Source organism: Ciona intestinalis, chromosome 6 (assembly GCF_000224145.3).
Source record: "Ciona intestinalis chromosome 6, KH, whole genome shotgun sequence".
Lineage (NCBI taxonomy): Eukaryota > Metazoa > Chordata > Ascidiacea > Phlebobranchia > Cionidae > Ciona > Ciona intestinalis.
In genome coordinates this window covers 16,715-29,969 of record NC_020171.2, presented here as the reverse complement: position 1 = coordinate 29,969, position 13,255 = coordinate 16,715, and the positions used below count along the sequence as shown (strand labels likewise).

Here is a 13,255-nt window from a genome sequence, read left to right as displayed (position 1 = left end):
GAAAAGTAAAGGGGTAGATAGCCCTATCTACGCGGTGTGTTGTTGCACCGCCTTTTCGTGTTTTTGAGCTAGCCAATCTGTAAACATTTCATTCGCCTGCCGAGTGTTTTTATTAACATAATTATTCCATATACATTGTTTATTTTCTCTAAGAAAAATACAAGAGTAACTACTTTTCAACACGTGCGGTAATAAATGTTGCGAGAAGCAAAGACGGTAGAGTGTTTATGGGGTTACTGGAAGACAAGGAACTTGTGGGTCCCGGCAGTATGCGCAGTAAGAGCCAAGTATACCACCATTAGTTGGAAAGCAACGTCTTTTAATGATACGGTTGGGACAGTTAGGACAGTAAGCTCCCCCCTGTGCATCTGGTACGCACTTAGTTGTAATTTCCTTGTAGCATTTATTATATGATTCACATGGGCCTTCTGTTTCCTGGCATGTCCCACAACTAACGGCGCACGATTCTGTGGAAATCAAAGACTCTGCGCTACATGGTGCGGCTCCAGGTGGTGATGTACAAGTTCTTGTCCGTGTTTTCTCTCCAACGCCGCATCGAACACTGCAGTCTCCCCATGGATCCCAAGCAGAATAGGTTGGGCATGCAATTTGGTTGCAAGGTCGTGATTGAGAAGCTCCTCCTTGAGCGTCATCTTGGCAGGTGCTACCTTCAGGTAAGCAAGGTCGGGTTCGGGTTTGCGTTCCACCTCCACAATCATGAGAACAAACTCCATAATTGCCCCAGTCTCCAAACCGAGGACAGGCTTCCACATTACACCTATGAGTTTGCTGTGCCTCATGTTCACAAGTGTCGTTATTATGGTATTTCACGCATGGTCTGCTTCTCGTTCTTGTCCCGCCACCGCAGCTGACAGTACACGCGCTGTATTCTCCCCATTCACCCTGATAAGCTGCAACCCCTGAAGCCGACCTCAAGATGCTAGTTCTTGGCGTATAACAGTAATTTCTTTGACAGCAACTGGCGAAGCTTCCAGTTAAAATACCTTGGTAACTTTGGTAAGGGCACTGTGGCACAAGATTTGGAAAGCCGCTGTTGGAAGTTGACCCAGCACCTGGAAAAATAGATCGCTTCTTTCTGCCTAAGCTTAACGAATATGGTACTGTACCAGAAGACGCTTGAGCAGTCGGACAAGCACTTGGTCGCATATATTGCCTGTAGTTGTCAGCTCTTATTTGGCCACTCAAAACACCGTTCCAAAACGGCAATTGCTGAGTAACTGGTAATGTTGTTGCAATTTGGTAAAGCTGTTGTTTAAGTACATTTGGAGTGATTAATGGGTCAACCACACAACCAGCTTGTCTGCATTGATGATAACCGTCCAAGTATTCTTGTGGTGTTGTTGGATTGTAGTTAAGACACATCGGTTGACCGAAGTAGTTGTAACCAGTTTGGACACTTTGACGAGCTGTGTCTTTTCCTGATCTTACTTGGACTCTCGTGAGCTGACCAGGTCGGTAACAATTGCCATTAACCGGACAGCCGTCCATCAGGTAGCATTCATTCACTGTAATACCTATGAAACATATATATGCATACATAAGCCCTATGGCTATAAGGTGTTACAATCAAACAATGTAAATGTAAGACGAAAAGCTTTGTATGGGGAAACGTACAATTGTAGAATACCATTTTAATGTTACGCAACAATGCCATTATTGCGTAACCATCGTTTTTGCAAGCATTTACTGTACTGGATTTTTACCTGGCCAGCCAGCAACTTGTGGGTTCGCGCCAATATATTGCAGTGCATTGATTTGATAGCAGCCGGGTGATGGAGAATATATTTCGTTTCTGTTTTCGCTGATGAAGCATTGAGTGTAAATGTGATCATAAATGAAAAAATATATAGGGCAACTTAGAGACAACTAATTGCGTTAAATATTCAACTAATTGCGTTAAATATTTAAAGTCACCAAAATATCTAATAAACATGTACAAGCTAACAAGTATAAGCTACAGATCAAGTCACATCCTACTAATACGGCTGCAGTTAATGAATTTGCGACTTTTTGATTTTGGTTTTCCATGTGTTTGCATGGGATAACAGTCATACTAGTACGACTGAGCTTTACAAACAAAAGTTTTCAGACATAAGTGAAAATTGTATAGTAGGGTAGGGGAAGATGCGACATCTTTTCATTCTATTTTCTCGTCCCATTTTGTAGTAAACAAAGAACATTCAAAGAATTGTTAAACCGTATTCTTACGACTTCAATAGATCGTTGTTAATTGTTTAAAAAAAACGATTAGGATATTTAGATATTATGTGCTAAAGGTGTCCCGTCTTCCCCCACCCTACTATATATTAAGATTTAAATAGTTCGTAAAATTTTACTAGTCAGAAACAAAAGTTAAAATATAAAAAGGAACCGAATATCGCAGTTGTTTCGTTTATGCCCTGGGGCCAATATGTCTGCAGTCAAGACTGATCTGAAAAGTACGTGATAATTTCACGACGTGCCTCTGACGTCAAGGGCGTAATGCGTATGAGCAGTTTGCGTATACACTACGTCACGAGGCGTTTCTCTTTACGTTTATTATTGTAATTATGCAATTACTTACAGCAGCGAAAACAGACTAGTAAAAAATACACCTGGGTTTTATCTGACAAATCTTTCAAAGACAAGAGTGACTCAAATGCTTTAGTCACGCTTTTTTAACCTTTCCTTCGCTATCTATATACGGGCATTCAAATTGGCAAGTGTATATATATATAACAGTTTTCATTTTATTGTAAAATTCGATTTCAACAGTTACCAAAAACACATAGAAAACACATTCTTCCGAGGTAACATCGTTCAGTTTCATTATGCATGCCTGAGCAGTGTCCTGGGCCATGTGCATACACACACCGCTTGCGAATTTCACGTGTGCACGACGGATAGGGCAGACATGGCCCATTTTCTTTGTGCACTACCCCGCAAAATATTTCACAGCGCCGTGTCCGCGTAAGTACAGGGCATCCGTATGCACCTTGGCTTGAACATGTTCTTGTGCTTGTAGCTATACCGTGTCCACAATGCACGTCACACTCGCTAAATTCACTCCAATCGCTAACAGTTGCGCAGTTGCCAGTTTGGCAAGGTCTTGATTGAGAAGCTCCGCCTTGAGCGTCATCTGAACAGGTGCTACCTTCAGGTAAGCAAAGACGGGTTCTGGTTTGCGTTCCACCTCCGCAAGCAACAGAACACGAAGCCCAAATATTCCAATGGCTAAATAATGGACACGAATGCGTATTACACGCTTTATGATTGTTTCTTTCGCCAGTTAAGTTGCATTGCTTGCCCCGGAACCGTACGCACCGACGTATACGGCTTTGTATTCCGCCCCCACAAGAAACAGAGCATATTCCATACTCCGACCAAGCAGACCAATAGTTCGCTATCCCAGAGTAAGATGTACGTATATGACGTTTAGGGGTGTAGCAGGCATATGTCTCGCAGCAAGCTGTAAATGACCCTTTAAGAGAAACGATCCCAAAGTTATAATTACGATACGGGCAAAGTGGTAGCGTTCGTTGACTAGCAGTGTAACCAGGTATTGAATACATTAGATACCAACTTGGTCTCAAGGATAATTTAACCTTCAAAAGTCCCAAGTCGCTGGGCCTGTTGCTTTGAACATTATACTGGTTTTGTTCTCCTAGACAGGTGCTTAATTTCCGTAACGAGCTCTTCCAGTTGTGCGCAGAAATGTTACCGCTATGTACTAAGTCCCAAAACCGTTGTTGAATATGTGGAGCAACAGATCGCACCATCATATGCATAAGATCGAACTGTACAGACTCTTCGATGTAAACTAACGAATCCACCGTACACCCTAATTGTTTACATCGGTGGTAGGCGTCAAGATTAGCCCCGTGATCATAAGTTACGTCAAAGTTTGCGCATTTTGCTTGTCCATAAACATCGGGAGGAAAATGAATTTTTCGCTTGAACAAATCGTTTTGTGCAGCTATTTCAATGCTCCGCGGATTTCCTGGGTAAAAACAGCCTTCGCCTTCTAAATAGCAACCGTTAATAAGGGTACATTCGTTCGCAGTAATGCCTGCAAAATAAAGAGTATTTATATACTACGGTGGGTTAAGACGGGACACGTTTAGCACATGATATCCAAATATCATATTCGTATTTTAAACCAATAACAACAGTCTATGGGAGTCGTGAAGATACGGTTTGTTAATTTTTTGAATGTTCTTTGTTTACTACCAAATTGGACGAGGAATAGAATAAAAAGGTGTTCTATCTATTCCACCCTATATAGGCGCCTCGTTGTCCCGACTTGCAACATGACTATAGGCGGATAAAGCAATAGGTTTTGTTATTATAAAGCATACAGCTTAAGGTACGCTTTATTACCTGTCCAACCTAACATACGCATATTGATTCCATAATACTTCATAAAAATAAGCATGGAACATCCGATTGGTGGCGCCATGATTGAAGCGTTGTTTTGGTTTATAAAGCACCGTGTGTGAATGCTTGACCACGAGGCGTTTTTCTGGAATAACAAGTTAACTGTAATAAACTGTTTCATTGTATAAACTAAAGTATTATGGGGTCAGATTGGTATACCGTTAGATTAAATAAGTTCATATTTTCTATTCGTGGTTTTAACAATTAGTAACGCAACTTAAGAATTGTGTGGACATGGTTATTGTAAAGTTAACGTTCTTTGTGTAGTGCTAAATATGACGATAAAAGAGAATGAAAACAGGTCCCATCTTACCCAACCCTACTATAGTTATTGCTGTTTTGAAAACATAAAAATTCCAACGCTTACAGATGTAGTATAGTCAGTTGCAAGTTGCTGAAATTTCTGGTTTCTTATGACGAAGTGGCATATGGGGACAGTCGATAATACGGTGTAACCAATACTTCGTCTTAAAGTGGAAAGCTCAAGGTCAAAGTAGCAGCCGGGTTGAGAATGACAACCAAATTGATCTGATTCAAGTGATGGGTTCGCAGGATTACATGCGATTCTGCAAAAAATACAAGGCATTGCTAATCCGAAGGTACCGGTACCGTCTCTAAATTTGCCTTCGGCCAAATGATCACGTTCACAAGCGACTAAGATTTCCTATTATTTTCTTCTTATTTTGTTTATTTTCGTTTCGCAGCGATATTTAACTGCTGTTCTTGCTACTAAGTCGGATTGTTTTTGTGACTGTGACGTCATATACCGTATTATGTCGTCGGTCGACGGTGACGCGCGAGGGAGGCACGGTGTGATTGCTTCTTACGTCACGACACAATAAAAAGTACAGCGGGCGCCTATCTTTAGAATGCCGGGCGCACACGCAATGGCACAGCAGTGGGGAAGCACGCTTGTGGAGCCGATTTAGGGCAAAACACAGCCATTTCTATACGACGGTAATTACCAGACAGAACATCGTCACGTACATGTAATCACTAAAAACCGCAAAACTGCCGAGTTTAAAATTCGACGCGCTTGTGATCAGATAGTAATCTTAAAATGCCGGCACGTTTAAATGATGATTAATTTGCAGCGAAGGAAATTGGCCCTTTGAAAATTTATAATTAGAAAGCACGCGGTTGCATAATTAGCAAATACGTTGGCCCAGTAAATACATCCAATATAGAAGCTTAATTAACCGTTTACCCTGTTGGTATGCGCTTGAATCTGTACAAGAAATAATCGCACACACAGTTATAGCATCATCCGCAATTACCGCATATTAAGTGAAATTAAAATTGTGTTTCTAATTCATTTCCCACGCTTTTAAACTTGTTGACATTGTGTCTAAGTAATTTAATGCTAATAAAATAATAGTATAGTAAGGTGGGGGAAGATGGGACACCTTCAGCACACACTATCCAAATATCCTGATCGTATTTTAAACAATTAACAACGGTCCATACGAGTCGTGGGGATACGGTATGATAATTATTTAAATTTTCTTTGTTTACTACCAAATGTGGCGAAAAAATAGAATAATAAGGTGTCCCATCTTTCTCCAGCTTATATATAAAAACTAAGCAAATTTACCCCATTTTTAAACAATTTATCTATATTTTCTAGGAATCACTTTAGAAATCTTGTTCTAAAACTCGTTGTAATCAAATATTTCAAACTTAAATTCGAATTTCGTAACAAAATATCAGTGCATGACTCAGTAGTTTTTGGAAAAACGGGCTTCGTGTTTCCCGCATTTTCGATAGCGATGACGTCACAAACTGTATGCGATTTCTTTTTTCGTGGAAACTTTTACTTCGCAAGTGGAAACTTTTACTTAAATAACCTGATCGTGTTTTAAACAATTAACAACGGTCTAATGAAGTCGTGAAGATACGGTTTTATAATTTTTTGAATATTCTTTTTTTTACTGTCAAATTGGACGAGAAAATAAAAAGAAAAAGTTTCCCATCTTCCCACACCCTATATAGGCCGCTATACTAAACCTTAACCTAAAAAACAGCATCTCCATAAAACATGCATAGCAGGAGATTATAAAGCACAAAAATAAAATCGTATGAGTATGAAAAAAATAAACGTATGAAAATACAATCGTAATTATAAAGCACAAAAACACAATCGTATGCTGGCTCTATTGCGTGAATTAAAAAATTACCTTTGGCAGTAAGGCACGTCCACTGGTGGTTCTAGTAAAGCCATGATGTTACCTAGATCGATTGCACAGTTGTGTGGAAATACAGAGCATTGTTGAGGTGGGAACAAAAATGGAAGTCCACCTAAATTTGAATACTGTGTTTACAATGTACAATGATTTCGGAATTTTTAGAGCGGTTACATTTTACGCATATTTCTGCTTATAACCTTTCCTTGTTTTAGCCATAATTTTCTGGATAAATCATGCGTTCGTTTTTACTTGAAAACACACTAAAGAATGAAATTTAATACGAACTTACTTAAAAATAATCACTTACCTAAAACTAAGTTACGATTATCGGTTTCGTGAACGATTGGTGACGTAACTAGTTGTGTAGAAGTCAGATAAGCGGCAAGAAACTGATCGAATTGAGAGACTGGCTGTACAGGAACTGCAACAAACAAAGCAACATGATTAGCAGAATATAATATAATATACTGTGGAGTAAGATTGAATACCATAAGCACCAAATCTGTTTAATCGTGTTTTAAACAATTAATAATTCTCTTTTTGAGTCGCGGGGAAAGGGTTGTTTAAATCTGAAAAAAATCGTTTACTACCATATGTGACAAGAAAAGATAATAACAATGTCCCGTCTAACACCATTCACTATACTCAGGTTTTTTTGTGATATAGGCCATTCTGTGAGGAAATGTATGTAATGCTTTAAAAACATTGCATGGTCATTGTAATATAGTTGGGTTGAGGAAGGCGGGACACTTTTAGCACATAAAATCTAAATATTCGGATCGTGTTTTAAGCTTTAAGTTTATGTGAGTCGTGAGAATATGGTTTTATAATTCTTTGAAAGTTCTGTGTTTACTACCAAATAGGACAAGAAAACAGACTAAAAACGTGTCCCATTTTACCCCATCTTACTATATTATACTTACTATACTTAGCATAGCAGGTGCTGTTATATAACACGCAATGTGGCATGTTCCCGCACATTGACAATGCTACTTCCAGACTTGCACGGTTACACGGGTTCACAAAACAGTGCGGTGTATTCACTGCCTCGCCTATGCAAAAAGTATTATTAGACTATACTCTTTAAATATAAACAAAATAGCAAAATTTTGTTTTTAAATCAGCCAACGTTTTTGGAAATTTTGCTTAATAATGATACCGCTTGTATTACTTTACTTTTTTCAAATCATTTTTTTATCAAAAGTTCACGTACTTTCGTTAAATATTCCATGTATGCTTATCTCGGTCACATTGCAAGCAATTTTAGGCGGAGTTTCGGGTATTATTAAATTGACGTCAACTCTTGGAGGAGGTGGTGGACTTGGGGCTAAAATATTTGAGTGTGTGTGGTTTTGCTCTTCCGTTACTTCCGTAATCGAATCACGCGTCTGATTACCTGGATAATTAAAGAAAACCTGTAAAGTTTATGTAATCTAAAAGACAGTCATGATATGATAAAGGTATAGTATTGTTTATAGAGTAGTAGAAATCTGTTTAGTATAGTAGGGGGGGGGGGAGATGGGACACCTTTAACACGTAATAACCAAATATCCTGACCGTTTATTAAACAATTAATAACGGTCTATGAAAGTCGTGAGAATATGGTTTTATAACTCTTTGACTGTTTTTGTTTACTAATAAATCAGACAAAAAAATGAAATGAAAAGATGTCCCATCTTTCTCCACCCTACTATTTGATGCAATTAAATGTTTGAATGAATGCAACTGGTTTATGGTCGCGTGTTAGGATACAGTTTTATATTTCTTTAAATGTTCTTTGTGTAATACCAATTGGGACAAGAAAATAGAATAAAAATGTGTCTTCCCTTATCCTATTATATATTAAATGCAATATAAGCCTTACATTGGATGAATGATATATAAAACGGAGAATCTAATCTTGTAATTTGAAACATGTTTTCTTTCCAATTATCGTTAACTTTGTTCCGTCTTCGATTCCTTAAAATACAACTAGTTAATGACATGTATAGAGCATAGAAAAATAAAACGAACAATTCAATAAACTATAAAAAAAATTTGCATCTGGTTCTAATATATTGTTTATGAAGTTGTGACGAAACAATAGTCGAGAACAAGTGCTATATAAATACGTAAATAACAAAAATTTAAATCCGACATATAGTGTTCTGCAAGGAATACATTTCGCTTAAGATGCTATGTTATTCAATTCAAATAAAATACTTTGAGGTAAGATGGGACACCTTTAGCACTTAATAACCAAACATCCTGTTCGTGTTTTAAACAAATAACAATGAAAAATGGGAGACGTGGGGATACAGTTTAAAATTTTTTTAACGTTTTTTATTTAGTACCAAATGGAACGAAAAGTCGGAATGAAAATGTGTCCCATTTTCCCCACCCTCTTATATATGATTACTACCTGTTTTCTGCCACATAGTGAAATTTAAAGAATTTCAAAACAGATGTCAAGTTTTGATGCTCGTTGCTAGGTAACGTGACGTCATTGGTGACGCAATTAGAAAATCTAGCCAATTCTAATTCATCCGAAGATATAGAATTCACTGATGTTTCTACTCGTTTTGGTGGTGGTGCTACAAGCAGGAACAAGTAATTTAGTAAAATCAATCTTTCTATGCTTATTAACAATATATAATAAAAACCTTATTTGTTTCTTTGACTACGGTAGCAAAGATTTAAATATATTTAAAACGAAAAGCCAAAACAACAGTTGGTAAAACATGCTTGGGCCTACAGTTAAAACACATATTTACAATTGATTGGAAAAAAAAAGGCTACATCTATAAGCGTGGAGAAACATTTACAGAAATATACAACAGTATATAGTCTGTTTTAGTTTATAGAATACAACTTAATATATGGTAGGGTGGGGGAAGACCGGACACCTTTGGCACATATTATCCAAATAACCTGATCGTGTTTTAAACAATAAACAACGGTTTATCGGAGTCGTAAGGATACAGTTTTATAATTCTTTGAATGTTCTTTGTTTACTACCAAATGGGATGAGATAATTAAATGAAACAGTGTCCAATCTTCCCCATACTATTGCTACTATATCTCTTTTTTCTGTGTTGAGTTGCCTGCGATTTTCGTGGTGCAGTTTTATGCATTAAACAGATAGAGAATTTATATGTTACCGTACCCCTCCTGTTAATGGTTGCTCTTCTGCGATAACTATAAATACATCTTCTTACAGGTTGGTAGTACGGAGACCTTCGTGATAAATAAATCTCAAGGCGATTGATCCAACAACGTGTGTTTCGTGCCGGAGATAACCTTTTGGAAATGCACGTATAGATTAATAGATATAGTTAGGGGAGATGGGACACCTTTTCATTCTATTTTCTCGTCCCATTTGGTAGTAAACGAAGAACATTCAAAGAATTATAAAACCGTATTCTCACGACTCCCATAGACCGTTGTTTATTGTTTAAAACACAATCAGAATGTTTGGATATTGTGTGCTAAAGGCGTCCAATCTTTCCCCACAGCACTTTATATTGTAGTACAAAACATTGATTAAATTAAAGCTTAGATATTTATCAGGCATTGTTAAATGTAACTTGTAATCCTCGTTTGGCCAACGGCAGGCAGTACAGGTAATATATTTCACACACCTCGCACCCGCCTACGATTTTTTCCTTTTATTTTTTTCTATATTGATAATAGTCCGTCCCAAGCAACATTAACCCCACATTGAAAGCAGCTTCGAGTATTAAACCATTATCGTTTGTGGTATAACGATGTGAGCGCCCTAACCACTCTACTATACAATGGTAAACAATGACATATAAATGCATTTATTACTTTAGTTATTATTACGGTAAATATGAGTAAAAGGAAGGCTCCAGCAAAATAATAAAGATCGAATAGAAATCCAGGTCAAGTTCAGACTCATTTTTAAACGGCCAAAAGTGGAGCGAAAACACCATTAAGATGTTATTGATGTCATCATTGGCTTAAGCTAATAATAAGCGAACGACACTTTAAATTGGTACTTAGCGTTACGGTTTAATCCGAATTAATTGACATGGTCGGCCGCATAGTTTGATGAAAACAAATTAAGTGATAACGATTCGAACATATTTGACAGTCTGCTATTATATGCTATTATCACGGCTTTAATCGCAGTGCTAACATGCATAGACCGAGGCCTAAATTTTATGAGTTTGTTTTTATTCCAGGTCAGTATAATTATAATACCTTTAAAGCTGTTTTTGTGCCGCTTGAGGCTTTGAAACGCCGATTTGATTGGAATACGATAATAGTCTTATGGTGCACGGTAATAACGGTCTGATTTCCATTTTATGTCCAGCGCTTTAGCAGCGGTTAGAGCTATCGCATTGAAACCAAAGGATAAATATACAGAATTTTGATTTTCTTTGTTTGTATGCCTATTTAACCATCGTGCTCCAATCTATTGGTCATTAATCGGGTTACTTCTCCAAATCAAAATAATCGACTTATAAACATCGACGACTGCGTCGTTACCCCGCCATGTGGGATAAATATAGTAGGATGGGGGAAGACGAGACACCTTTTAATTCAATTTTCTCGTCTCATTTGGTAGTAAACAAAGAACATTCAAAGAATTATAAAACCGTATTCTCACGACTCCCATAGACCTTTGTTAATTGTTTAAAACACGATCACGATGTTTAGATGTTATGTGCTAAAGGTGTCCCATCTTCCCCCTACCCACTATATACATGTTTAAATATTTCTGGGTTAACAGTCATACAAGTTTGTAACATTTTTAGTTTACTGCGGTGAATGGTACGAGAAAAAAGAATGAGAACATGTCCTATCTTACCCCATATTATAACGTTTGCTGTTGCCATGTATTAGGAATATAAGTGACATTTAAAGATTATATATATTTAAGGCTTTAAATATCGAATTGTGTGCTGACGGCTATATACATTAATCGCATATACCTGCAAAATTGCTCAGCCGTGTCGTTAAACCACGTGATATGAAGAATACTGAAATCTACGATGGAATGAACGTCAAGAACAGGAAATACTCTCTGTGTAAACAATAATATAGCGTGTTTGAGTTCTAATATCCTGTTTCTATGATTAACGTAGTATATATAATTGTTTTTTGTAGTTAAACGTATTTTTAAATACAATGTTCACGAAACATTTAAGATTAGCGAAAAAGTAACAAAATATTACAAAGTTGGACACTTTGTATAATGAGGAAGTCATAAATAGCATAGGCTTTGTTTTGTACAAGCAAGTTAAAAAATAAAATACTTGAACTGCCTTTGCCTAATCGGCCCACGACCAAACGGCCTAGTCGAAGAGATCACGAAAGTCTCTAGCGCCACATAAAGGCTGTACACATTATCCGGAATTCGTCCGTTTTGTCTGTTTTGTCCGGATTCGCTGCCGCATGCGGAACTCGGTAATGGGTTTGCATACGATTTCGCAAGCAAATTCGCATGCCGGATACTGTGTACAGCCACCTTAACTCGCTTAGTATAACAAAAGAATAAATGGATTCGAGAGTCTTGCATTGGAAATATGAGCTTTTATAGTGGGCAAGACCATAGCAGTAATCGCTTCTATCTAGTGGTGATCTAATGTCCAAAAATTTAGTGTTCTATCGGCACGTATATTTTAATGACATTTATTCATTTAAAACTTTAACTTACATTGTAGGTAATGTTGTATATGCATTCAGACATATGGGCTCGCAATACAGCAGTACTGTTGTACAAAACCGCATTCCCTTCTTTGCTGTTAAAAACGACTCGACGACAGCCTAAATAAAAATTGAACTTTAGCGCCACCTATCGGACATTTTTTCCCGTAATTAAGTTTGTATATATGCTCAATTAAGTAACAACTAATTTGATATGGATAATAGAAGCACCCATACGTTAATTTAGCATAAAGTAAATGTTAATAACCTTACCTTTACATAATGCTAAAAACGAAACAAGATAAAATACTTTTAGGACATAACTAAACATTATACAACAAATTTCCACGGTTTATAATTAATTTTACGCTATTTTAAATATAAATATTTTATGTAACATTTTATAGAGTCTCAAAAATACACATTAAAACTGAAGCAACTATACTTATAATACCCTATGGTGTAAATTTGCTACGGTTTGACTGAAACAACTGAAATTAGTGCCTCGGGGCTCATAACAGGCTACGCTAAGCTAATGTGAACGCAGACTACCCTAATGCTGTATTCTAGCAAGTTTTGATGCTTTCGCGATATTAACAAAAAAACAATATAAAAATCTTAAACTTATTTTCAGTAAAATTTAATTCTTTCATTCTTTGTATTACGGCTACTTTACAGGATAACTAGAATATACGGTCACACAAAAATAGTTTGCATCTTAAACTCTCACGACAGCAAGCCTGATTACAAGGATATGCAGTTTGCCCCAAAACGGCACTGATTACATTCTGTTTAAAACCTTCTTATATAAGTACCTTGCCTAAAAGCGGAATAAATTGGGCGTACATGAAGAGCCCTGCTTGTATGATTCAGAATTGTCGATGAATAAAATCTATTTTAAACATAGTAAGGGTGTCTCGATAACCAGCCATGATTATCGTAATCGTACAACCGGTTAAATTAAGTTTTCTGTGTGT

At 37.1% G+C, this 13,255-nt stretch overlaps 2 protein-coding genes across 2 annotated transcripts; both read right to left on the bottom strand.

Annotated features, from left to right (window-relative positions):
- Positions 1–117: 117 nt before the first annotated feature.
- Positions 118–2,073, bottom strand: LOC108949538 (SCO-spondin-like). Its single transcript, XM_018812180.2, has 3 exons — positions 2,005–2,073; positions 1,725–1,887; positions 118–1,535 (listed from the first exon to the last, which is right to left on the bottom strand). Exons 1-3 carry the CDS (start codon positions 2,071–2,073, stop codon positions 226–228), a joined length of 1,542 nt encoding a protein of 513 aa, XP_018667725.1. The 3' UTR covers positions 118–225.
- Positions 2,074–2,730: 657 nt separating this feature from the next.
- Positions 2,731–12,943, bottom strand: LOC108949537. Its single transcript, XM_018812179.2, has 13 exons — positions 12,552–12,943; positions 12,289–12,398; positions 11,564–11,655; positions 9,769–9,902; positions 9,025–9,196; positions 8,488–8,582; positions 7,837–8,019; positions 7,547–7,675; positions 6,931–7,044; positions 6,615–6,735; positions 4,805–5,003; positions 4,381–4,522; positions 2,731–4,069 (listed from the first exon to the last, which is right to left on the bottom strand). The coding sequence occupies exons 1-13, from the start codon at positions 12,607–12,609 to the stop codon at positions 2,769–2,771; spliced, it is 2,850 nt and encodes a 949-aa protein (XP_018667724.2). The 5' UTR covers positions 12,610–12,943; the 3' UTR covers positions 2,731–2,768.
- Between the last annotated feature and the right edge of the window lie 312 nt (positions 12,944–13,255).